The sequence below is a fragment of the Triturus cristatus genome, chromosome 3_2 (assembly GCF_964204655.1).
Source record: "Triturus cristatus chromosome 3_2, aTriCri1.1, whole genome shotgun sequence".
Classification (NCBI taxonomy): Eukaryota; Metazoa; Chordata; class Amphibia; order Caudata; family Salamandridae; genus Triturus; species Triturus cristatus.
Window position 1 is genome coordinate 616,805,967 of NC_140584.1, and position 27,943 is coordinate 616,833,909.

General features: G+C 45.6%; 1 protein-coding gene across 1 annotated transcript in view; it reads right to left on the reverse strand.

Annotated features, from left to right (window-relative positions):
- DDB1 (damage specific DNA binding protein 1) overlaps window positions 1–27,943 on the reverse strand; it is a 990,203-nt gene that overhangs the window by 358,069 nt on the left and 604,191 nt on the right. The window contains exons 17-18 of the mRNA XM_085648506.1: window positions 15,526–15,621; window positions 14,637–14,748 (exon numbers count right to left, since the gene is read on the reverse strand). Of these exons, the coding sequence (XP_085504632.1) occupies window positions 14,637–14,748; window positions 15,526–15,621 (208 nt within the window). The remainder of the gene's footprint in view (window positions 1–14,636; window positions 14,749–15,525; window positions 15,622–27,943) is intronic.

Below are 27,943 nucleotides of genomic sequence, written 5' to 3' on the forward strand. Positions count from 1 at the left end.
AGCTCAATCCCACAGATAGGCGCAGCAACACTACAATGGTAAAGGGAGAATGGCCCCAATAAAACACATGGCCCGGAGGGGTTACACATGCTTCTAAAACACCATTAAGTCAAATGTCACATGAGTTAGGAACATACTGCCAATCAGGACACAGCATATGCAATGATCACATGAGCCCCATGTCGGACATCTGGGCATGTTACCCACTGGCCACAGAGTTCACGTAAGGCTGAGACCCACCTGTATTTTCCATTAGAGAATTAATTTAGGACTCCAAAGGCAGCAACTTACATTCCTCACCATTTATGGATCACTGGAAAACTATTGCCTACAATGAACTGTATAAAATAAGTCGCAGACCGATTGTAAATTGACGGTCATCAGATCCTGTAGCTGTCACTGTTTTGCAGCTGCACTGTTTAAACAAGCTTTTCACGTTTTGCCAAATGCCTGGTCTCTTGCTTTTTTCAAGGTATTTCATGTTCAAGTAACAGGAAAACCTACCATTTCACAGACCACAAGGCCACGACCAAATTTGTTCAGGGCATAGATTCTCCTGCCGCTTAGCCTGCCTCTTTGCTGGACAGGTCGAGCTGCAACCGCTTCAGTGATGACTAATCACTGCAATGAATTTGAACAGACTCTTGGGGTGTGGCTGACGACTGGTATGGCCCCTGGCCCCGTTAAGGGTGCTCGCTGTGGGAACTGCCAGCTGAGTTACACCTACACGGATGATTCTGACAGTACACGCCTTGCACCGCGAGGGGTGGCACTTTCGTGACTCCAGCATTCCCCCTACATGACTTTTCTGGCCATCTGCTAGCTGGGGAGTATGCTGTGACCTCTGGGGATGATGTCCACTTTAGTTCTGGTTTGTGGGACTCTTTGGACGTGTGGGGAAAGGGGTGATGTAATACAGCTTGATCAGAGGGCCAAAGTGAGGTGGGTTTAAATTGGGCATTTGCTGTTGTCGGTTTTGCATTATTTAATTCTTTGCTAGTCACACAGTCTTGCATAACTAACACTTGCTATAAGGGCAATGCCCGTCCTCGCTCATTTCATCCCCCCTTGATCTCGAACGGCTCCTAATAAATGACTGACCTGGAATATCCGGGGTCTGCACGAGCAATGCAAGACCCACCATGTGCAGGCATACCTAAATAGGCACTATATAGGCATCTGCCAGTTATAGAGAGGGCCGGCTTGCGAGCAGGATGGATCACAGAGCCTCACATTTCCCAATAATCCAAGTATGCACGCAGCTGTATTTATCCGAAGGGGGCTGCCGTGGGGTACGCGATGCGTACTGCGAGATGAGAGAGCAAATTATTGACTACATTGAGCACAACGCGCGCTTGGTTGACTCCCCATCCATGCTCTGGGAGGCGCTTACATGAGTGATCCAAGGAGCATGCATAACCAAGCACACTGGGGTACTTAAGACAGTGTGTGTGGATTTGGCGTGTAAAGAGGTTGAAATTCATATCTTAGAGCTTACATTTTTGGCTACCAACACTTGCGTCCCTTAGGCATAAGCTTTCAGACTATAATGAGGCAGCGCTCTGAGAGACATTATCTTGAGAAAGGGCGGTCGCTTGGAGATATGGGGAGAAGGATAGCTCAGGACGGACACTGATGGGCCTGTTGCGCAAACTATGGGCCAGCGATCATATTGTTGTGCTATTGGATGACTAAAACTACACATGCAGGTCTTAAGGCCATACAGTGCATAATGCCTACATTTTACTCAAATCTATACTCTTACTCACTGCTACGAGCCACATTAGACCTGACCTCCTACCTGGATACTGTCCAATTACTCTAGTTAGATGATGGACACCATCGGTTCCTCAACTAACCATTCATGGTGGAGGATATCACAGGTAATTAATGGTTTTCCTGGAGATAAGGTATTTGGCCTTACTGTGGCCTTTTACATGAAATAGGCCCCTGTTGTAGCTCCTCACCTTTTGGCCATGTATGAAGAGCCCCTGTTGCGTGGTGTGCTCCTGCCCTTCAAGAGGCACTTATTGTTTCCAATCTCAAACCTGATAAACCTCTTTGGGAATGCGACTCATATAGACCACTTTCCATGATCAACATTGACAACAAAATATTAGCTAAATTGATTGTCTCCAGTCTTCTCCCACTGTTGCTTAACATAGTTCGCTCTGAACAGTTGAGCTGTGGACCCTGTAGGAAGCTGGTTCTGTATATACTATACCAAAGTGAGGTCAGCAAATGAATTCACACACTCAAAGACTGAACTTCAGACCAATTGTCTTCGTAAAAAAATATTCGAGTTATTTTATTTTCTAGAACAAAGCAAGCCTGACCGAGGTAAGCAATATATACTTTACAGTAGTAATGCAGTTTGTAAACAGTTGGGATTACAATAGTAAATGTACTTTAATTTGACTTGCAGTATTGTTTCAGAAAAATGCAATGATGTGTAAATACAGTACATAGACTTGAATGGGATTTTCAGTAACATCCAAGGTAAGTTACTTTTTGGATTACTTTTCTTACCGAGTAGTATGCCTGGATACTACTCTGGGACATTTCCTGCAAACAGTTAAGTAAAATTGTTGTTGTTAAACAGTGTAATTGTAACGAATTTCTTTAGGTTTTCAAACTCCACACTTCAAAACTTTCCCTATAAAAACAGTCAATGTTCTCCTATGGAGGAAAATAGTGTTTACAGGTAAGTCACTTTTGAGGTTACTTTTCTTAAACAGTGTAGTATACCTGGATACTACACTGGGATATCTCCAGTAAACAGGTAAGTAAAATCGTTTTTGTTAAATCGGTAACATTTTAGAATGTTTCTTTAGGTTTTCAAACTCCACACTTATTGACTGTTTTTCTCGGAAAAGTTTCTGTTATCCTATGGAGGAAAATAGTGTTATCGGTTTTGAGGTAAGTATTTGGTAGTGGGAGTTGAGGTTCAGGGGGTAGACTCAGGGGTCCCCCAGGGTCAGTGATGCACTCTTGTTACACCCTCAGCGGCACTAGGGTGCAGAGTTTTGAGGCCCAATGTTGTCCAATGGGGGATAGGGGGCCTCCGGTTGGTGGCTGCTGACGAGTAGGCCACTTGGCTGTGGGAGCAAAGCTCCTGGACTTTAGCTCAGGGCAAATGGAGAGGAGAAACAAGCCAGCACAAAAGGTGCACCCTCAGCGGCGCTGGGGCGGCCGGGTGCAGAGTGCTGTTTGGGCGTCGGGTGCCCTGTTTTTAAAGGGGACTTTCGGTTTTGGTTTTTAGCTGCAGGCTCGGTCCAGTAAGACTTCCGGGAGGAACCAACAGCTGGGCAGGTAAGTTGGAGGGCTCGGGGTCATAGGTGCACCTTGGGATCTTTTCTCCAGGGCGCAGGGTGGTTGGATGCAGGGGTGTCTTTTGAGGTCTTACCGGGTGACTCGCGGTTGGGGTGGTCTCCGTGCAGAGGCTGCAGGCAACGTCAGGGAGTCCTGGAGGGGTCAACCCACGGTGGACTCTGAAGCGCTGGGGGACCTCGCTGGGATCAGTGGGCCACCACTCGAGCTCTGGCTGTAGGCGATGGGTGCAGTGGTAGTTACAGGTGTCTGGTTTCTTTGTCCTCAGCAGGCTCAGAGTCTGTTTTCAGAGTTTCTTTTGAACAGGGCTGCTGTTCACAGGAACAGGAGATCCGGTCTTTGTTGAAGGCAGTCAGTCCTCCCAGGGGTTCTGGAGGTCGCTGGCTGCAGGACAAGACTATTTTAGGCACAGGATCTCCGGAAACTGCAGACGGGCAGGTAGGGCTGGGGCCAAGTCAGTTGTTCTCTGCAGTCTCCTCTGCTGGGCGTCTTCTTTCGTCATCTTCTTAGGTTGCGGGAATCTGCCTTCTTGGTTCAGGGCTGCCCCCTAAATACTGTATTCAGGGGGCGTTTTAGGGGTCATGAGGTCAGTAGCCAATGGACTGCTGGCCTTGGGGTGACTGCACCCTTGGTGTGCTCACCCCTAGTGGGGGAGTGAGCACACACCCTAATCCTGATTGGGGAGTGCCTGCCATCTGCAAGATGGCCGGCACTAAAGAGTGGGCTTCACTTCACCTCGCCTCCCCTACCTGAGAAGTGGAGTTGGCAGAGGTGGGCACACCTTCTGGGCTGGCTAGTTTTTCCCGTCTGTCTTCCCGATGAAAAAAAGGGGGGGGGGGGGGGGGGCGGGGCTTGGGAAGACAGGAATGGGGCCTGCTCCTGTTAGCAGGAGAGGCTGGGGATCGCATTACAAAGACTGCCAGGCCTTTGAAGCTCCCCTGAAACAGATGGCTCTCCTGGCCTGGGGGAGGTGAGAACACCTACGCCCAGGAAAGGCTTTGTTTCTGGGCTCAGGGAGTGAAGGCTCCCACCCTAGGGGTCCAGGAACATGTCTCGTGGTGGCAGGCTGGTGTGTACCAGTCAGGGAACCCACCAGAGGCTGGTCGTTTTTCAGGGGGCATTTCTAAGATGCCCTCTGTGTGCATTTGTCATTAAATCTCACACTGGTAACAGTATGGGTTTAATGTGCTGAGAGGTTTGATACCGAACTTCCCTGTTTTCAGTGTAGCCATTATGGTGCTGTTTAGTTCGTAATGACAGCCTCCCAGCACCATTTACTCTTAATGGCAGCACTGCACTTACAATGTCTAAGAATGGACTTCGACACTGTAGGGGTACAGGGCTTATGTACCTGTACCCTCAACACAGGCATAGGGCACCCAACTAGAGGGGTAACTGATCTATGCCAGGGCAGTGGGTTGTAGGCATGGCACACAGGGATGAGCGGCATGTCGACTCTTCACCAAAACACAAAGCCGGCAAAGGAAGTATGTGTATGTAAAGGTATAGGGCCTCTAAGGGTGGCACAATAAGTGCTGCAGCCCTTAGTGGTCTTCCCTGGTCACAGTGCCCTAGGTACCTGTGGTACCATTTACCAGGGGCTGACCTGTGGCCAGAGATGTCAAATGGGTTAGTATTGGGGAAAGAATACAGGCCCTGGGATCCTGATTGGCAGGGACCCAGAGCAAAAAGAGGAGGTGGGGTCCTGCAACAGAAACCCACACTACAGACCCGGCAGCTCAACAGCACATACTCTGAGCACCTTTTTTGCACTTCTTCACTCTGTTAACCATCACCTTAGCACAGCGGCAGGACTTCTTGACACCACTAAGAAGTTTGATTTGCTTCCATCTGTTAACTCGAATTGGAATCGGCAACACTTTCCTGCGTCTTTTAAATTACTCTATGCTAAACCTGTTGCCCAACTAAGCATTAATGGTGAGACTATTCCCGCCTTCGAGATCTCCAGAGACACTCAACAGGATTGCCCCCGGTCACCATTATATTTGGCATCACGATGGAGCCCATAGCTGCCTGGCTGAGGCTGCAGCACTTCCATTGCGGACCCCCAAATCAACATAGTCCCTATCAGTATCTGCGTGGCCTTATTCCTTTTTCATGTTGAATTGAGGTTTGCACCTTGTAGATGTTCCAATTTTTAATACAATAAAAGTAAATACATTAAAAAAAAAAAAAGACCACATGTGGAATTGGTTGACAAAGGCCAGTCTGTTGGGGGGTGACCACCATGTCACTGAATGATGTAGCCTGGCCTAAATTAATGCTAGATCTTCCCATTGACACTGCCCGTGTGATCATTGGACTGCCAGACACTCCTGCAGTGGCTGCATGTGTAGTCTTGCATAGGAGACTATCGCAATGCAAGATGCCCTTATGCCAAAAGGGCACACACTCGTGTGCACAGGTATGACACAGTTGGGCTGACAAAGAGGCAGCATGTGCTGAAGGGCACAAACTTTGATCAGTGACGTATACTTTGGCTATGAGTGTGTGGAGTATGGAGCAGAGAAGATGCTGGGCCTGGGAGGATAGAGGGTGGGATTTGGTGGCTTTTATGGTAAAGCCCAATGCTGAAGCAAGGACACTGCGGTTTGTGTGTGCAGGAGGCACTGCGACCTGCAGTTGCTCTTGATTAGCCAATCATTGATGTATAAGAATACATGAATTCCCTGGTGGTGAAGATAGGCCTGCACAACTGAAGGGAGTACTTTGAATTGTTAGTGATGACTACTTACTACAAGATGAGAGTACTTCCAGTGGGTAGGATGGATGGAAGTATGAAATTAGGATCCTGAGGTCAAGTGTGTCGTCATGGAATCCCCTTGCTGGGGGAGGGGGAACGACCTAATCCGCAAATGTCCTGAGATGATGTACCCAGTTGAGGGGGCCAGAAATCGCGGATGCGCTTAAGGGAGCCATTCGCCTTGCATGTACCTCCAATTCAAGAAAGTGGTGTTCGTTGCAGAGTGTGTGCGCGTATGTAAGCGTGTGTGTGGTGGGAAGTTGAGAGGGGTGGAATATAGTTTGAGGCAGAAGCAATACTGCAGGATGGCTAGCAACCATTTGTCTGAGTCGATTAGTTGCCATTGATGGAGGAAATGGCATAACTTCCCACCAACATGTAACATGTCAATGGAGGACTGGATGGCACATCACTGCTTGTAGAGGCAAAGCATTGTGGGAGCTTAACTTTCTTCTATCCCTATTATTCCCTGTGTTGAATCCCCTACCATATCCCTCGCTGGCTTGGTGGTGGTAAGCTTGCTCTAGTCTTTGATAGCATTGCCCCTTCTCCGAAATTAGCCCCTGGAAACTGGTCTGGAGAGCCCCCGTGAACTTGGCTGTCTCTGAACCTTTTTATTTTCTCAGCATCTCATCAACCTGTGGCTTAAGTGGTGCTCCCCATCTGACGTTCAAACCAATTAAGGATGTGCTGGCGGCATCCAATGACAAATGTATATTGAGATCTTGTCCTCCCACAATCTCTTTCCCTCTTTCTGCTCCAGGAGTTGTTTGAGCAGGCCTTCCATATGCTTTCCTTTGTGCCCTATCATAGGGAGATAACAGTGCGAGTGCTTCTTCCCTAAAACTACTCTACAAATTGGCCCTTCAGGGCCCCTATAAGTCCCTAGTAAAGGGTACCCAGGGCATTGTGATGGAAGAGGGCCAGTCACATAGGGACCCCTCACCTACGCCCTGCAGACTGCCACTGCAGCAAGCTTGACCTGGGGCAGACAAAACAACCTAGTCGACATGGCACACGGCCTGTGTGTCATGCCAACTTGCACTGCCTACAGTATAGGCAAGTCACCCCTCTAGCACGCCTTCCAGTCCTAAGGCAGGGTGCACTATACCACAGGTAATGCGACCCTCAGCCTCTGCTGCTAGCGTCAGAACGCAGCCCCCCAGTTTATTTATTTATTTGAAAGGCTTTATATAGCGCTGGCTAGACCCGGAGGTATCAGAGCGCTTTACATGAGTATCAGACCATAGTTGCAGGTTACAGCGTTACAAAGGTTACACAGGTGTTCGAGCATAGCTACATAGTTGCATGTTAGGTCGAGACAAACAATAAGGACATATACGTAAGGGAAAAAGCAGGCGAGGGGAGAGATTCAAGGGGAGAGGAGGTAGGAGAAGGGGAAGTAGACAGAGAATGAAGGGGGGAAAGAGGAGGGGGGAGGGTGAAAGACCCAGCAAGAAAGAAGAGGGGGAGGGTGACGGGGGCACAAACTGGTAGAAGCGAAAAAGCTGCGTCCAAAGGGCAGTAAACTGTGATCCCAGGGGAAGTGGCATCATTCCCCCATCTCCGTTGCGAGAGGCTCCCTATTACGCAGTGCACTCTCTCAGAGGGGTCTCTGAGGGGAGTGCTTTTGCAAGGAGCGCCATACCATACCTCAACTGTGAGTGGCTCCCTTAGCGCTGTGGACTCTCTCAGAGGGAACACGGAGGCTCCAGAGTATAAATATTGGATTTTTCCCCAACAAGGGGAGAAGGAGTGCTTAGTCAAAGGGCACAAGGGACAGGGTGCTATGCAGCGTAGCAGGCAGTGGGAGAGATTCAGGGGAGATGGGATAGGAGCAGAGGAAGTAGACCAAGAATGAAGGAGGGAAAGCGGTGGTGTAGGGTGAGAGACAGAGCATGAAAGCGGATGGGGAGGGAGAAGGGGGTACTAACCGGTGGATGAGGAAAAACCGCGTCCAAGGTCCAGTAAGCTGTGCTCCCAGGGGAAGTGGTATCATTTCCACATCTCCGCTGCGCGAGGTTCCCTTACGCAGTTGACTCTCTCAGAGGGGTCTCTGAGACTCCAAGGCCTACCTACTGGATCCTTCCCCAACAAGGGGAGAGGGAGTGCTTTGGTAAGGGGCGCCATACCATACCTCAATTGTGCGTGGCTCCCTCGACACAGTGGACTCTCTCAGAGGAGTCACTGGATTTTGGATTTTTCCCCAACAAGGGGAGAAGGAGTGCTTAGTCAAAGGGCAACAAGGGACGAGGCTAGGAGGCGGGTCGGAACTGGCAGGTCCACAGAGGGGGAACAAACGGCAAAAGGTAAAGTCACATTAATTACAGAAAAATAACATTCAATTCCAGGGTAAATTAGCGATCCAGAAAAAGACAGGGGCCATGAAAGGCAAGGGTCAGGCAGGACAAAGGGAGGGAGACAGCGAGTTGAAGAGACCCATAAAGAAGAGACACAGCTAGCAGAAAAGGAAACGTTGTAGAGTCACTTAGGAGAGAGATGCAAACGGGAAAGCTCAGAATCACGCAATAGTGATATTAAGTACAAAGAACTACTACGTATACCAGTGGTTAGAGTTGTAACTATGCAAATAGTAAATTCACTCATGGTTCCATTTTCACATCGATCAGGCTAAAAACTATTGAATATTACTTATCTACAGGGTGAACAGAGAAATAGACATCCCTAAGAGTACCCTTGAAAGCACAAAAGTCGGGGTCTGAGATTAAAGTTTCGGGTCTGGCTTTGAGTATGAGGTGTTTGTGTTATTTTGCCACATTTTTGGAGAGGTTGGACGGGTAATTGATGGGGGCATTGAAACCTGTGGGGTCAGGACTAATCTCCATTCTGAAAGCCTGTCCTAGTAGGGACGGCAGCCCAGTTAGTAGTATAAGGTGAGAGAAAGTTTATATATAAAAAAATGACATGAGTAGGCAGGTAATGTTCTTAATGGACAGGCCAAATAAATTGGGAGCTGGGGGTACTGAAGAGAGCTAATTTGGGCATCAGGGTCGTAAGCCAGATGAGTGAGGGGAGATTGAACTACAGTGCTTAAGAACCATAGGACTTAGGTCAGAGTCGAATGACTAATATCCAGGAGGATAGGCGGCGATTACATCTAGGTACTGCTTGAGATGGAAATATATCATTATATGGAAGGCAGTTCGGCAAGCGTTTCACAATCTAAAATGAAATAAATACCTCAAGATATGTGGAAATGGGGCCGACTAAGCCAGATCCCTCCCATTGTGGAGATTGGGATGAGACCAGTAGGTAATGAACGCTCTGCGTTTAGTGTAAGAAACATGAGGGATCAGATGCCGAGGGAGTTTGATATCATGGGTGGTACATATGTAAGGTTTACACCCCTCTTTGGGCAGGAAAACAGGCGGGAAAACCTAGGAAGAATTGGCCGTGTACCACCTCTGCCACCTCCATCCCTAAGGCAGGGGAGGCGAGGTGAAGTTAATCTTTGAGTTCCTGCCATCTTGAAGTAGGGGAGACTCCCCCAATCAGTGCTAGGACGAGGCCTCTTCCGACAGGAGGGTGGCATAATTAGGAGTGTAGTCACCCCAGGCAAGGTGCCCATTGGCCCTACCTGACCTTCCCTTAAAACTCCCCTTAATTCAGTATTTTGGAGGCTCACCCTGACCTTGAAGCTAGTTCTTGCCGACCTAAGAAGAACGAAGAAGACACTGTGCAGTGAAGCCTGAAGACGCCTACTGACTTGGTCCTAGCCCTATCGGCCTGTCTCCAGCTTCAAAGACCCTGCAAAAGACGACGACACCTGTCCTGCAGCTAGCCACTTCCACAACTCGAGCAAGACTGCCTGCACTTCGACAATGACCAGAGACTCTCAAGGACAGCAGATCTGTCACCAAGGAAACCTGCACAAGACTCTGGTGAATGAAAGCATGGCTGATCAGTAACCAGTGCTAGCAGTCAAAATGCCAGTCGAGATGCACCCATCAGCCATAGGTTAATGACCAACCATGGCGCATTTACCACGGACATTTGCGGTATCGTGGACCACTGGTTACTGATCAGCCGTGCTTTCATTCAACGCATACTTGTGCTAACTCTGAGAGCCTACCAGGCCCACACTTCTAAACTCCCAGCCTGAAGTTTTCACGCTGCAACTGGTGCCCACCCCCCTACCATGTCCTGAAGAAGACAGCTAGTTCTTATAGGGGTCGAAAGGTCTGCTTTGTTTTCATTTCTGTATCAAACTATTGATGTACATATGTGCACCACCTTCCCTTTTCACATCACCTGCACTTATCATTGATATACCCTTCTCACTTCACATTGTGTGCACCTGTTTTTCATGATAATGCAAATGTGAAATACGTTACACTTTATATATTTGATTTATTTCAAGTGTTACGATTAAATTACAACAATTTTTTGGAATGAACTATTTGGTGGTGTTAAAATTAGTTTACTTGGATCATTTGATGCTCCTTTACAATCTGTGAATGCATTCCACTGTGACAGTATTTTATGTACCATCAAAATATATAAAATCAAAATTAAAAATGCTCAAGCCCTCTATTACCAAGAACAAAATTACATTAGTGGCGAATTCCCCACGTGAAATTTTTAAAATTGCCAAATTTCTTCTCACAACCCTACTCCCCCTATTGCCTCAGACAATGTCCAACTGCGGTGCAATCAAATAAAAGATTTTTTCCTCTGGAAAAATACAAGCCATTTATAAAACATTCCCTCAAATTATAGATCAACAAACCTCTTCAACAACAGACATTACTACAGCAAAAGCCCAGGCCTTGCTAGAGGAATTTCGCCCCTTGATCTTATCACCTTGCAAGGGTTCCTGAGAGCGCTAAAATCAGGTCCCCCCCCCTAGACCCCGCTCCCCTACCATTCTTCATCAGATCTCAAAGGTTGTGTCACCTGTTATACTTGATGTGATAAATACATCAATCAAGATCGGGATCATGTCTTCCCTAGGGAAACACGCAAGGGTCAAAGCACTCCTGAAGAAACCTATTCTTGATCCAGAAGATTGGGCAAACTATCGGCCCATCTCTTTTTATTGCCTGGATAGAGCAAATTAGCAGGAAAGCACACTAATTTGATTCTATCTGCCTTCTTAGAAAAAAACAATTGTCTTCATCCCACTCAGACAGGATTCAGATCTCAACAGGGCACGGAAACTGCCCTTCTTGCCGTAGTAGAGGAAACTAGGAAGATCCTTGATAACGGAGGCTGCGCAGCCCTGATTTTATTGGACCTTAGCGCAGCCTTCGATATGGTAAATTACCATCTGATGATCCAAAGGCTAAGGGAGACTGGAGTGACCGGATTAGCATTAAATGGCTACAGTCCTTCCTTCAACATAGGGTCTTTACAGTCTTTGAGGATGAAGCCTCCTCGAAACAAATACCTCTGACATGTGAGGTTCACAGAGATCCTCCCTCAGCCCCACCATGTTCAACATATACATGAGCTCACTGGCAGAAACTGTATTCCCATTTGCTGTACAGATCGTCACATATGCGGACGAGACCCAGTTAGTGGTATCCATGAAGCAAGACAACCAACACGGTCCTGATCTAGCCTCCTGCCTTGAGAAGGTTTTTAATTGTATGAATAATTCATTTTTAAAACTTAATGGATCAAAGACCGAACTCATGCTCCTGGGGAAATCTGCTCCTCTGAATTTAAACCCTCTCTGGCCTGGTTGCCTGGGTCCACCCCTGTCCCAAAAAACACAAATCAAAAGCCTGGGGGTCTGGCTTGACTGCAACCTTGACTTCAAGGAACAAGCACGGAAAGTAGCAGCTAGCTGCTATGGCCTTCTAAGAATGATTAGACTGATACTCCCTCTGCTGCCCTTTGCTGCTAGACGCCTGCTAGTCCAAGCTCTCATTCCATCAAGACTGGACTATGCTAATGCGGTCTACCTGGGAGCCCCGCAGGCCACCACCAAAACACTTCAAACGGAACAGAATTGCGCGGCCCGTATGCTGCTGAATATTTCTAGACGCTCCTCAGCTAAATCCTCTCTCGCCACCTTGCACTGGCTTTCTGTCCAGGAAATAATTCAATCCAAGGCTCTGTGTATTACACATAAGGCACACTCTGGATATGGCTTGCTTCTGATTCGTCCCTGGATTCAACCCTATCGACCCAACAGAGCCCTTAGATCTGAGAACAAGGGCTTAATCTTAGTTCCAAAGATTAAGCACTCACATAGTGGAGGTTGACAATTCACATATAACACATCTAGGCTGTGGAATAATCTGCCCCTCCATGTACGCTCTGAACCCAATTATTTCAAGTTAAGAAAACTACTGAAGACTTTTCTCTTTCCCTGATCTCCTCACAGCATAAATGGCGCCACTGCGCTGGGATGCCCCTGGGTAACCACACACTTTAGAAATGTTCCTTCCTTCATTCATTACACTCCTCTGTGTTAGGCCCAAGGCTGCTCGTCCACAATCCCATTAATAGAGCACTTTGGGTTTACATAGAGCCCTGTACACTTCTGGGGAATCTCTGGACTCTAAACGGTATATACCATATACAGAGGCAGCTTCCAACACGTGCCTGGTGGCGATCCCTGCTATATCGAAGGGTTTTCTTTGACTGGAAAGTGAGGCACGAGGGGCAGTTACTGTCACCGTGGTCAGGGGTTTTTACAGATCCTGTGCTGATCAGTCCATGGATTTTGGTGGCATCGAGGGCAGTATTGAATCTGTGTGCACTCCGTCACCCATGTTGCATTCGAGGAAACCACACGTGTGTCCCTAGCCCCCAGAGGCGGCTAGGCTCCTAAGGCACTCGACTGCGGCTCCAGATGTTCAATGAGCTTCTGATAAGTACTTCTAGAAGAACACAGCTAGAGGTACCGGTGAGAACAGACAGGACCTGAAGGTCACCTGAAGAACACCTGAACTCTCTATATAAAACTATATAACTCAGTGGCAATCGTCACTGGGTAGTTATAGTTGAGACCATGATTCCATAGGTAGTGGATTTTTTGGTTTGCAAATAACTTTGGCACCATTTGATGAATCTTCATGAAAGTTTAAATAAAAAAGTCTCCTACCTCAGATCCGTTCTGAAATGTTTTGTGGTGATACATCAAGCAGGGGCCAAGAAAAAAAAGGGGGTGTTCCAAAACACTTTTTCCCATTGCAATTTTCTTTAGGAAAATTAAACAGCAATACAGAAAAAAACTGCTGCTATGAATTACCCAGAAATTGTGGTTTGGTGTTAATCTGTTCAATAGTTTTTGAGCAATTGAGTTAACTACATCTGGTAAGTTTGGTTGGCTTTTAGAGTTTAAATTCTGATGTTTCACCAAAATAAAAAGCCACTTTAACGTTTTTTCCGCTGTGTATTACTGTCTTTATTTTTTAATGTAATATATGATATTAGGAGACCTAACCAGAACCTATCTGTAACCTTTGGCTTTTCCACTTACATATTTCAAGTGAAATCCATTTTAACTTCATATTTGTCAACCTTAGTTGTTTGCTTTTCTATAAACTACCTCAATTTGTTTGCTTTTCACACAAACACACCAGTTGTGTTTTATCAATTAATCTGGTAACCAACGTAGTCCAATCGTGCTCTCTAGTTGATTCACTACTATGAATTGAACAGCCCTAAAACATTTTTTTTTTTTTTAGTGCTCTGATCGATATGTCCACTAGTACTTGTTTCTGTAAATATTAATTGATACACATACATACTTAATCCAAGTTTCAATAATTCATATTTCATTCTGAAATTCCAAATGTTTGGTCTTCCTGGCAAGATGCTAAAATTGAGTTCAGTTTCTTTAATTCCTTACTCTAATTTGTTATGTCAGGAAATTTCTGTATTAGGTCCCTGACAATCCCGGACTAAAATTTTAAAACTCCATTAGTTTAAAAAAATGTATCTGCTTCTCTTAATGGATAAACGAATACTAAGATATGAAAGCCAATGGGGCACACTTTGGTGTGGGCAACAGGATGTGTCAATAGTGGATAGGAGGAAGGAAAACCATGTGGCAGCATCCTGAACAAGTTCCAATTTCTTGCCCTGCATGGACATATGTCCTATATGAAGAAAAAGATTAATCTGGACATTCTTTTACAGAAAATTCTCAGAGTACAGTTTAAGACTGTGTTCTCATCTATTTTACAATTATGGGGACTGAAGTAAAAAGTTACATGGTGCAAACATAGGCTGTTTCAAATACACATTCAGAAATTGCTGCTTGGGGTTTGGGCTTCTTCAGAGCCAATCAAGATGTTCCCACAACTAACAACTTTATAAAGATTATGTTAAAGAGGACTATCGCACAACTTGTGAGCAGTTGCTCACAAGTATTTGCCCATTTCATCTCCAATATACTCTTGCCTGTACTGCTATTCTTCATATACAACTGATATTAAAACCAGGTGACGACTTAAAGAGAAATGTGAAGGAAAAAAACACATGTACCAAGCCCATAGGTAATGGTCTTCACAAACCAGCATGATATGACAGGCCCTCAGAGGCTCATTAATTGGTTCTGTACCTGGGTGCTGGCACTGGGCCTCAAAGCGGTGGTTCCTCCACTGGCGTCTTGCACCTCAATCCGACTGGAGAGGACTCCAAAACACTGAGACACCTCTTGGTAGCAGATCTTTCTGAAAGGGACATATAACGAGAGCTGGCACACAAAAGTAAATGCATTTATTTATCCAGCAGTTTCATAAAGCATGTATCAGACCAGAGGTTTATCAGTGTTGTGCAGTTTAATCTGTAAAGGCAGAGACATGATAGTGTAGGTATTACCAGTATTATTAGTAAGAAAAAGCAATTGTTACACTCTTACATCTAATATTCTAGTCTCTAAGTTTTATAAGAGCAGGAGGGCAATATAAAGGAGTAGGCGAGAGAAGATTTGGGCACCATCTCAGGAGACTTGCAGGCAAAATTGCTGTTAAGAATTCTAGAACTAAGGATTGCCAAATAAGAGGTGGGTAAATAGAATTCAAAATCTACTAAATTGTGTGTAAATTGATAGAGAATAGCATGATGGTGAATAAAGAGGCAAAGGTTTGTCGAGAGAGAGAGATACAAGGACGTTTAGGACTGATCCAACAAGGGAGCGTAAACACTAATAAAGGTCTCCATTGATATTCACTTAAAGGAATCCGAGAAAACTGTGGCAGCTGTTTGGAAGAAAGTGAACATATCAAACATCACCATGCCTAGCCTCCCCAATAACTTGAAACTCCGAACAGGCTTACAGCTTATCCCCCGCCTAACCTGCCTCCAGTATACTAAAGTGTACTCTTACCAGTGCTGCATCACAGAAACATATTAGAGTAGCAGTCAGTATTATTAAGGACGATACAACAAATTCAGTTGATTTCCAGATACCACACCTGCCGACTTTCCAGCACTTCTTTTTTTCTTACCGTGGTGACTCATAGAGCGGAACTGTGCGTATGTGCAGTTTTTGAATCTCATCAATGGTGCCGATCGTAAGAGTGCTGTTATTGGCCAATGCTAAACTGTGAAAAAAGAAAAACACCAGTCAGCAACTGACTCACTCAGAGCTTGAAAACCAGCTTGCATGAATCAAGCCCACCTAAAAGTCACTGACAGCAGAGTAACAAAAGCCTTTTGAGTTCGATTGTGGCATGCTGGGATATTGCTATAACACAGTTTTTTAAGTACCAGCAATCAAAGACTGACGTGCTAATATAGTTTGGTGCATACTCAATGAAAAATTTAAATTATGAGGATTACGGTTGCCCTAAAAACGATGAAAATGTATGTGGTCATTGAATAAGTCTCTAAATTATTTCAAGGATTTAACCACAGTTCCCCTTTTGGCCCAATCATAAAACTGCCATCTGTATTGTAGTAACTGCGATACTAGGTTTTTTAGCGCTGTATTTTGCTGCTTGGTAGGATTTACGCATTTATATTTGCCCATGATCTACACGATGCAGTTTTTCTGCATTACCTGTTAGTTGGGTATGTGGCTGTGTTCTTTTTATTCTACTTAATGAAGAAAAAAAAATAGAAATTTTCTTTTTAAACCATTGCCTCATAGGAAAAGTGAAAAGCTTGCCCTAGCTCGTACCTTCCAAAATGTCAACCTTGCATTCATGTTTTTTTTTTTTCACTTTGGCCACCACTGCTTATTCTGCTAATGAATGTGCACTGTTCTAATCTGAATCAAATGACACATTAGCATTGCTCCCCTTGTCTGTCTTTTATGGGGTAATTGTGGTGTTCGCTAATGTGTTGCTTTTGAAATAAAATGTTTGCACGGACACCTTTAATTTGCATTTCTCAGGAAATGTGTAATAATACCTTTTCTTCAGACTGCTGCAGTCTCACAACTGCATGATTTATCTGTACACTCACAGCTGCATATTCTAAACCGGTGTACTCCTTTTCCATTTAAGGTTTCTCTATTCATTGAGTATTCAACCTGATGTGCTCCTGCCCTGCCCTTCACTAAACATTTGGTGAAAATCCAATTTCTAGCTTCCCTAAATCTTAGCCTTGGTTCCACTTACTGAGAATATTTCCTTGACAGACTACACTTGTCATTTTGAGGTTTCCAGTCTGCCTTTGCCGTTTATTGCCTGTGGGGTCTGGTTTATGATACACTGTTTTTCAAGTTTCCACTAAAGAAGCCCAAACACACATAAGTATGTGCATTGCCAGAAGGAAACTTTTTTTTTATTAAAGTCTGTAGAGGTTGTCTGGTTCAATGTCACTGTTGCTCTTTCATAATGCAACATTGTTCCCAAAATAACCAGTTGTTCCCATAAATAACCACTCCACTTTTAATAGCAGAAAATAAGAAACCAGTCACTTTATCTTTCATAGTAGTTATATAGCTAGGACTACTCTAAAATCAGTGAATGATTCAGCTTTCTTGCGGTTGGGTCAAGAAAAACAGATACAAATGTTCTTGTTTTGGGCGTAGACCAAAGGTGAGGTCAGTGACGTGTGACTTCTACACTTAAGTCCACAAATCCTCATTACACGAACACGATGTACTTCTGCCTTTTCTCCCCACTGCAAGTACCGTACTAGAATTAACCCGGGTGAAACTTCTTTGTAATTAAAACGTATAGTTATTATTCCCTTTGAATTGCACATTGCTCCGATCCACCAATGAGGGTGGTTTTGTAGTGGGGCTACATGTGAATTGAGGACAGTCCAAGATGGGAAACTATTGTTGAAGGTAAGTAACTAGTTTTGTTTGCTGCATGACAGTTTTCTAGATTCCCATGCTGTACATCGACTGCACTGCAAAATATGAAGTTTGAGCAATTGCAAATAAATGACTTGGCACACTTAACACTGCTGCCTCCCGGCATGACTGATAATCAGCAGTCATGTTTAGTAAAACTATGTGTAGATGATCATGGACTACCGCAAACAAGTCCCTTAAATATAGACTTCTTATCGGACCAATCAGAAACGATCCAACATCAGTACGCAAACGTGCACATGTGACGGGAAGTCCTTGCACTGTTGACGGCACTTACTTATTCAGGGTACTCAAACACCAGAGCATTTCCGGGATTTTGTGTCTCGGCCCAAATAGGTAACTGATACAGGCGGTTGATCTTGACGAAGTAAGTGCCACCGGGCGAATTTCGGTCCGTTTTGTCCTCTTTCTTCCTACAGTGTTATATAATCTTTGACTGACTCTCCACTCGTTGGATCCCTAAGGTGTAACTACAGGCAACGCCCCCTGCCGGGATTCATGTCATTCCGCTAATTTGTGAATGCTGTAAGAAACAATCGCAACTTTTTTTTTTTAACTCATTGATTCTCTTCCTGAGTTACCAATTTCCATTGTTTTTAACGAGGTATATAGTGATCACGCATAATGTTGTTTGAAGGAGGATACGGATCAATGGTTTGGAGTTACATCCTCAGGATGAATGCAATTGGAACTAACTTTGCATACTCAAACAATTTTTGATTTGACCAAACATCATTTAAATTTAAAATGTACATTCACATTGAATGAAATATGTGTATGGTCTGTGACTTATCAGCAAGAAGGCACTTAAAGGCACATTGATGAAAAATAAAAGCATTTTAACTGGTGAGATGCAGATAGATAATATCTCGGCATATGTTTGAATGTTGATATGACACTGAACGGGTGTAAAGGAATAGATACTGCATATAACTGAGGTAACATTGTTTTGCCCCAATGACTAACAATTTTATTTTGCAGACACAGCGTACTAAGTTAAAAAAAAAAAATGTGAGGTTACGGTTCACCCGCCATTAAGAACTACACCTTAGCATGTGTACTTGCAACACCAGAGGGCTGTTTTTTTCCACAGCCCTCTATCTTTCTGGTCCTGAAGAAAGCCTTGAAATCTAGTGACAATGGCTGAAACATGTAGACCAACCCACGGATGTACGAGATCAATTTAATCACAAACATCCACCCTTACTCTTTTTATCCTTGTCCCAGGAACTCCTTAATAAAGAAATCTCTCCAGGCTTGGTGGGGGATCCATGAGACAAGTTAAAGAAAATTAACTTTTCACTATTCTGCACCACAAACACCCGCTCCACTGTAATCAGACGTCGAAGCACATCTGGGATGCATTTGGCGTCATAGGTGGGAACCAGATGCTGAAGCATGCCACCAACTAGGTTGCTGGGCGAGGGTTCTTCTAAAAAGAAAATATCAGTTTCTAAACCGTTTTCGTATTATGAATACTTTTTGGATGTGGTAGAGTTAGTTAGGAGCGGTCCTTTTTTGTTCAAAACATAAAAAAAAATCAACATATTGGCCAATTTCAATAAAAGTGAGGAAAAGGTTTACTTGAAGGTAGCCACAGAATGGACTTCAAAGGAGGCTGAACTCACTTTGCAAGCATAGCTGAGTGAACAGATGCTGATGCCAGCTGATTCTCAGTGCAGTGCTTTCGTATAATTAAGAAAAGAAAATTTATTTTCTAAGAATTAGCCTCAAGACGTGCGAACCCAAAGGCAGAAATGCACCACACGCTCCAAGTTACCAAGCCCTATCACCAGTTGAAAATATGTTAAAACATTTGTGTGTCTAAGAAAGGCTCCATCGCCTACAGGAAACGAAGCAGAGCTGTGGCACCCATCTTTTTTTGGCTTGGAATAATGATGAAAGTAGCCCAACCAACTGTAAAAGGGCAACTTGCAGGAGATTTATTATTTATCAATATGCAAAATATTACAGTAAAACAGAATTTGTGGAACATATATGCCTACATTTGAGACATGCAGAATGTAGCACAACCTCCATTTTTCTTGGCCACTCCTGGAGAACAATTGTTGCGGTGGAGAAAGTGAAGAAAAGGTTTTGGGAATTATGCTAGTGTGTTGTAGAGTATTTATCTGCTCTCCAACAAGAAGAAATGAGAATTAAAAAAGTTGCATTTGAAAAGTGAATTTGCGTTATCTACCTTATGTGAATACTATAATTAAAAGGTATCATTTTGGGTTGAGGTCTCAAGGATGTGAAGAGACGGTTAAGGACTTCACAAAAAGCCTAAGGAAGTTTGCATCTATATGCTATGCTGGAAATGCAACAGAAGAATGACAGTTGTTAGACTGATTTCTGCATGGAGGGTGATGTTGAAAACAGAGCTTAGAAAAAAGAGAACGACCTTGCAAAAGGGAAAAAAAAGAAAAGGCAGCTGCAACAGCCCAATGTTTCCAGGGAGGAGGGTGGGTGCATGTGACTCTACAGCACTAGATGCTACGAACAGATTCCTACATTGTAAGTAACGTATTCCATTTGTGGCATGTTTAGCTATAGCCTGATGGTGCAGTTTCAGCATTAGGATGTCTGGCCAGTTGGGCAGTTTCCTGTGGGGTACTACAGGCAAGTCGAGAAGGATTGTGAACCATAAATGTCCGGTCCACATAGGGGACACAAGAATGGAGGAGATAAGCTTGCTGAGGCTTCCGAACCACGTACGGAAGGAAGGGAAGGAGGAAAAAACTGAGCAAAAATTCTTGGTCAGTTAATCGATACTGCATTTCTATGGAATGTGGGAACCAGGAGGACAAGCTTGGGCATATGGAGTTTTCAACGACTCCTAAGAGGTCTATATTGGAGAACCTCAAACAACAAAAGAATGGGAGTAAGACTTACTGGTGGAGTTCCCACTCAGACTTGTTGCCACATCCTGCTGAGCCGGTCTGCAAAGTTCCTTGTGTTTAACCTCACTTAGAGAACTATAACAATACATAAGGCCATCAGGCTGAGGAGGATCATCACTGTTCTGACCGTAAAATGGTGCTCTGGCTAAAAAAAGAGGCAGCAATAGCTGGAAAGATTAAAGCTGTGCTTGACTGGGGAAGGCTTTTCTTCTGACCATGGGGAGAACTGCTCCAAGGAAGGGTTGTGGCTGAAGGTGGGACTTGACTATATTGATGGTAAACCCTAGATTGTGCAAGAGGTCAATGGTGGTCGATTTGTGTGCAAGGCACTGTTGTATGTTTGCACACTTGATCAGCCAGTCGTCCAAGTAAGGGAATACATGGATGCCTCTCTTTCTGAGGTGAGCAGCTACCACAACAAGGCAATTTCTGAACACCCTGGGTCAGCACTTTGAACTGAAAATGTTGACCACTTTCCGAGAACCGCAGCAAGTGACTGCAAGCAGAGTGGATGGAAATGCGGAAATAGGCATCCTTCATGTCAAGAGCAGCCATGAAGTCACATTACTGCAGCAACGTCTTGTATCGTGCCCATGTGGAGGCGCTCTGACGGGATGTACTCGTTGAGTGGCCCAAGAGTTAGAGTCTAGGCCTGAGTGTCCCATCTCTACTGGGGATAAAGTAGTACAGGGAGTATACCACTTTACAACTCTAAAGTTGCAGCACGGACTCCATTGCCTCTTTGATGAGCAATGGATGAGTAGGCACCTGGACACCAAGCTTTTCACTTGCCTGTGGTCTCCAGTTCCTGCTTGTTTCTGACTGATCCAGCAACACTGTACCTGCCTGGGTTTTCCCAACTGGATTTTCATACTCCTTGTTCTTCCCACCAACAGAAGCCCCGTCCAAGCCAGGACCTACTTAAAGCAGGTCACAGCATGACCGCGCAGCTGGAACACCAAATACAGGCACACCAAATGCAAGCACACCTGCGCCTCCCTGCGCCTGGACCGCACCCAGCGCCACAACCCCTGGGCCTCCTGCACCAGAAGATCATCCATCGCCGAGCTCTACAACCTCGACCCTAGATGCCGCAACAAACCGCGCCGCCCACGCTCCACGGTAAGACCTTTCAACTGAACCTACCGCCACTTTATCTGCCACTAAACACACACCAGCCCACCAACCAGATCCACCCCGAACACACAGCAGATACCACCTGAACAAAAACACCAATTCACATGCAACCTTCTCAACACACTCACTATGCAAACATTCCATTGAATTATAGGACCTCATCTATGTGAGAAAGTGCCCTCTTTCTGCATGGTTGCCCCCACTTTTTGCTTAATTGCTGATGTGCTTTGGCTGAGTGTGCCATGGGCTACTGGTAATCCGGTACCCAGGGTCTATGTTCTTTCCCTAAAACTGCATTGAAGCCTAAATCCAATTGGTATCTTTTGCCACAGGTCTGCCCCTGGTATATGGTACCACAGGTGCCAAGGGCACTGTGACCAGAGAAGGCCTCTATGGGCTGCAGCACTTATTGTGCCACCCTTAGAGGTCCTGTACCTTCACACTCGTACACTGCCTTTTCAGGCTGCATGTTTTGGTGCAGAACAAAGTGAAGAGTCGACATGGCACACATCCGTGTGCCATGCCTACAACCCCCTGCCCTGGCATAGGTCAGCCACCCCTCTAGCTGGGTGCACTATACCAGTGGTGAGGGTACACATGCATGAGACTTGTACCCCTACAGTGTCTAAGTGCAGTGATGCCCTTAAGAGTATATGATGCTGGGAGTTAGTCATTACGAACTCCACAGCACCATAATGGCCACACTGAAAACTGAAGTTTGTTATCAAACTTCTCCGCACATTAAACCCACAATGATGGCAGTGTGGGATTTAATGAACAAGTTACTTACCTTCGGTAACAATATATCTGTAAGAAACATTAGTTAGATATACATTCCTTTCCTTAGAATTACCCCCAAGCGTCAAGTCTGGATCCGGAAAGTTTTTTGTCAGCAGTACCTCTGCGCGTCGGTACTGCGGTGGCGTTGGTCGGCTCCGCGTTGGTGTCATGTCGCCGGGATGATGTACGGCAGCTACTTAGACACCGCCCTCGCGCACCGACGTCAGCTCTGTACACGAGCTTCTGCACCAGCAAACGCAGAACCACACCAGACACTGAACACTGGCTCACAAAACTAGGGCCCTGAGAAGATGTCCTTAACCCTAGAAATCAGTTCGCAGAACGGTGAGGATGGGTAGGGCAGTAAGGAATCTATAACTAACTAATGTTTCTTACAGATATATTGTTACCGAAGTTAAGCAACTTGTTAATCTGAAAGAAACACATGTATAGAAAAGTGGGTTTCTGTTGAGGTAACCCCCCCCCACTTTTTGCCAGACTTCTGATGCCCTTTTTCTTGGTGTGCCCTGGGTCCCTGTTAATAATGTTCCCAGGGCCTGTGTTCTTTCCCCAAAGCTAACCTGCAGAGATTGCAGACTTTTTCACCACCAAAGTAGAAACTATCTACCGTTTCCTTTTGGGACCTCAGCCTCCATCTTCTTCTTTGCAGTCTGTACCATCACTGACAGTCCCGGTCTCTGCCCGCCCTTTGTTACTCAAATGGCCCAGGCTGGATCAACAAACTATCTGATTGCTTATCCAAGGTCAAATCCGGTTCCCCTCTGGATCCAGTTCCGATGGATATTCTTCGTCAGCTCTCCCCCGATTCCCTTTTTATTATTCAGGCCCTCTTAAATGCCTCCCTTCGAGAATCTACTGTCCGCGAGGACTGGAAGCGGGCTATGGTGGTCCCTCTTCTTAAAAAGCCTACAGCGAACCCCAAAATTCTTTCAAACTACCGCCCAATTTCTTTGCTGCCTATGTTCTCCAAGATTCTTGAGAGACATGTTAACACCCATTTGTCGCTGTACATAGAATCGTCCGGTTTTCTCCATCCCTCTCAATCAGGCTTTCGTTTGCATTTTTCCACCGAGACCACGCTACTAGGAGTGTCCGAGAATCTCCGCTCTCTGCTTGACAGGGGAGAATCGGCGGCTCTTATCCTTCTGGATTTAAGTGCCGCATTCGACACTGTGTCGCATTCCATCCTATTGAACGCCCTCAGGTCTGCAGGGGTAGCGGGTTCAGCCTTGGCCTGGTTGGCCTCCTTTATACAGAATCGCTCCTTTCAGATCTTTTCACAAACTGCCTCATCTTCTATCCGCCCATCTGCATATGGAGTTCCCCAGGGGTCCTCACTTAGCCCTCTGCTTTTCAATATCTATATACGTCCTTTGGCGGATATTATGGAGACCTCTGGCTTCGCTTTTTACTCATATGCAGATGATACCCAGATTATATTTTCACTATCAGCGGGAGAGGAAAGTTCTCCCTCCTCGCTTCAGCTTGGTCTGGGTAAGGTGGCGGAGTGGATGCAGACTAATCTTCTAAAACTAAATGGTGAGAAAACGGAGGTACTGATACTAGGTAATAACAAACACCTTTGGGGCCCCCAACATTGGCCTACTACAATGGGTCCTCTTCCCCAGCCAGTGAAGCAGGTGCGGAACCTCGGCTTTATTATGGACGATCTACTCTTGATGCGGCAACAGGTGGTCAGTGTTGCAGCTACCTGTTTTACCATTTTGAGATGGTTACGGAAGATCCTCTGGATGCTCCCGGACTCCACCAAGCGCACAGTAGTTCAGAACTTAATAACATCACGCCTAGACTACGGGAATGTACTATACTTGGGGGGCAGCCAGGAGATTCTGCGGAAACTGCAGTTAGTCCAGAATTCAGCGGCCTGCCTCCTGTGTAATATTCCCAGGAGGACCTGCGTCTCTCCTTTTCTTCAAGATCTACACTGGCTGCGTATAGGAAATCGTATCAAATACAAGACACTGTGCATAATGTTTAAAATTAAACATTAGACGGCCCCTGCGTACCTGCAATCTCTCATTCGTCCTTACGTTCCTGTCCGTTCTCTCAGATCCTCTTCTCAGGGAAACTTTCATATCCCCCGTTTTAGGCTGTCCAGAATGGGCAGCCGCTCATTCTCGTGCATGGCACCTAAACTCTGGAATTCACTACCTCTGTCATTAAAACTGGAACCCTGCTTCCATAACTTCCGAAAGAACTTGAAGACCTGGCTCTTTCCTCGTCAATAAATCTTAACCACAGTGATCCCTTTTTCGCCATGTCATCGGCGGCGCCGGGAGACCCCATTGTGGGTAGCTGTGCGCCTTAGAAATTAATATAATAAATAAATAAATAATAACCCAACTGGCATCTCAGGCCACACGTCAGCATATGCTAAATGGTACCACAGGTACCCAGGGCACTGTGAACAGGGAAGACGTCGAAGGGCTGCAGCACTTATTGTGCCACCCTTTGAGGCCCTGTACCTTTACACACAACGCTGCCTTTGCAGGCTGCGTGTTTTGGTGCAGAATAAAGTAAAGAGTCGACATGGCACACATCTCTGTGTGCCATGCCTACAACCCACTGCCCTGGCATAGGTCAGTCACCCCTCTAGCTGGGTGCCCTATGCCAGCGGTGAGGGTACAGGTGCATGAGCCCTGAACCCCTACAGTGCCTAAGTCCAATCTTAAACATTGTAAGTGCAGTGCTGCCATTAAGAGTATATGGTGCTGGCAGCTTGTCATTACGAACTCCACAGCACCATAATGGCTACACTGAAAACTGAAGTTTGGTATCAAACTTCTCAGCACATTAAATCCACACTAATGCCAGTGCGGGATTTAATTAAAAACAAACACAGAGGGCATCTCAGAGATGCCTCCTGAAAACTAACCCACCACTAGTGTCCAGGCTGAGTGGCTGCTTTCAGATGCCACCACCAGACCTGTTTCTGGACCCCTACGTCGAGAGCCTGCTGTTTACTGGGCCTGAAACAATGCACATCCTGGGAAGGTGTGCCAATTCTCCTCCCCCAGGATGAGCAGGGTTCACGAAGGGGAAGCTTCAAAGGCATGCCACCTTTGTGAGCCTCTCAAGACCAATTGCTGCTTTCAGCAACTGGTCCCCACTGTTTCTACCCCCCACTTTGGGTGAGAGAGCCATCAGGAAAAACAAGCGAGGGACAGAGGTGTGCCCACCTCTGCCAACTCCACCCCTCAGGTGGGGGAGGTAAGATGAAGCACAACTCTGAGTCCCCGCCATCTTGAGGCTGGGGGACACAACCAACCAGGGACAGGCTCCTGCCCCCCTCCCACTGGAGGGTGGCACGATAGGGGGTGTACCCACCCCAGGGAAGGGACCCATTGGTCCCTGCCCTTTACCTACCTGTAACGCCCCTAAATCTAGTATTTAGGGGGCATCCTAAACCTTGCTTCCTCAGATCCAGCCTGACAACAAGCAGAAATGAGGAAGAAGGACCGAACAGCCGTGCAGACAGCTAACAAGAGTAAGACTCCCACTGACTTGGCCCCAGCAATACCGGCCTGTCTCCCCTCAAACCTGCTCCTGCGAAATCCCGGTGGCAGTCAGCAACCTCGAAAAACCTAGAAGACCTGCCTGCCTTCACTTCCAAAGACTACTTCTCCCGTGAACACTGGATTTGTTCAACTGCAACCTCTGGGAGCAGCCAGAGACCGCAAATCCAGCCCACTCTGCATCCGCTGAACCCGGCCCGAGTGGAAAAACACCACGAGGACGTCGCCCCGGCGATCCTGACCCGATATCCAGCGACCCCCGACCTGCCTCAAGCCGCCAGCCAATGCGTGCAGTCTAAATCCAGAAGGCCCCCCCTAACCGCGACCAGGAGCTGGTATGAAGATCTGACCCCAAAAGGCACCCCTGCACCCGACGCCCACGGCCTTGTGTGCCCAAACAGACGGTGCCTAACCAACCCTTAACTTCCCAACTTACCTCTCCAAGTGGTGGTCGCACCCAGAAGACCTTCGTCTCCCTGCCTGCAGAACTTTTGCAAATCGGAGGTTCTTCATAGAAAGCAGGGCGCCAGACGTTGAAACAGCACTCTGCACCCGGCCGCCCTAGTGCCGCTGAGGGTGCATCTTTTGTGCTACTTTGTTTTCCCATTTGCCCTAACCTTAACCCTAGGTGCTCTGCTCCCACAACCCAGTGTCCTGCTTGCCAGCAGCCACCAACCGGAAGCTCCCTGTCCCCCGTTGGATAACATTGGGCCTCAACACTCTGCACCCAGCCGCCCTAGTGCCGCTGAGGGTACAACAACAGTGCATCACTTACCCTGTGGGACCCCAGAGTCTAACACCAGAACCTTAACTCCCACACTGGATTACGTACATGTGAACCGATAACCTGTTTTTCCCTCCATAGGATAACAATTTTCTTCCAAAAAGTGTTTAAGTGCGGAGTTTTGAAATCTAAAAATATTCTTTCAAAACTGCACAAATAACCAAAACTTATTTACTTAACTTTTTGCAAGAAATGTCCCAGTGCTGAATCTAGGTATCCAGCACTGAGTTAGAAAAGTAACGTAAAAAGTAACTTGCATGTAATTTACTGAAAAAGCCTATTAATTTCAATGTACTGTATTTACTAAGTGTTGCAACCTACTGCATCCCCTGTAAATCAAACAAAGTACAATTTCTATTGCATTTTCAAACTGTTCTACATTCAGCAACTTATTACTGAAAAGTATGTCATGCTTACTTGGGCCAGGCTTGCTTGTTTATAAAATAAAACAGTAGATTTTTTATACAAAAACAATATGCCTAGAGTTCAGTTCTTGAGTGTGTGAATTCATTTGCTGACTGAGTGTGCACATCAAATGCTTAACACTGTTCTCTGATACTACCTTGCTGCTCGACCACTCTACCACAAATAGAGAGTAAGGTTCTATCTAACTTTAACCTCTGCCTACCTCTGGGGTCACCTAGACTCTATACACATTATACCTCACTTTGGTGTAGTATATATAGAGTTTCCTACAACGTTAGTTATAGATTCCTGACCTTAGAATAGATAACCCAGAAATACCAACCACGGAGGTGGGTCTGCGAACCAAGATCACAAATGAAAGTCTTGAAGAACAGAACAGCCAAAGAAGCCATTGTGAGAAAGTGGCTCTGTATATACTGTTCCCAAATAGGTACAGTGTGTACAGAGTCCACAGTCCCCAGAGGTTTGGCAGAGGCTAAAGTTAGATATAACCTTACTCTCTAAAGTGGTAGCTTGGTCGAGCAGTAAGGCAGTATCAGAGGACAGTGTGAAGCATTTGTCGCACACACTCAATAACTGAACTCTAGCCCAATGGATTATATAAAAAAATACATGTGTTTTATTTTAGAAACAATAGGTATTAAAATATACTTTCTCAGAATGAGATGCTTTAGTTAAATACTTTTGCAATATGCAATTGACTTTCGTAGATAGTTACAGGTTGTTGCAATAGGCAACACAATTTCAAACACAATAATGCATTGAGCTCAATGGAAGTTATAAGTTATTTGCAATAGATTACTTTCAGGATTAGTTTTGTAACTCCAGGACTGGATCCTAGATTCAGTCCTGGGACAGTTATTAGAAACAAGTGATAAAAGTCGACTTAGTTACTGTGGTGATTTTCAGGCAATATTTTGCTATTTTAAAAGTTGACACTTAGAAGAAATTTCATAGAAAAACAGTCAATGATTTCCTATGGAAGAAAATTGGGTTACTGGTAAGTAC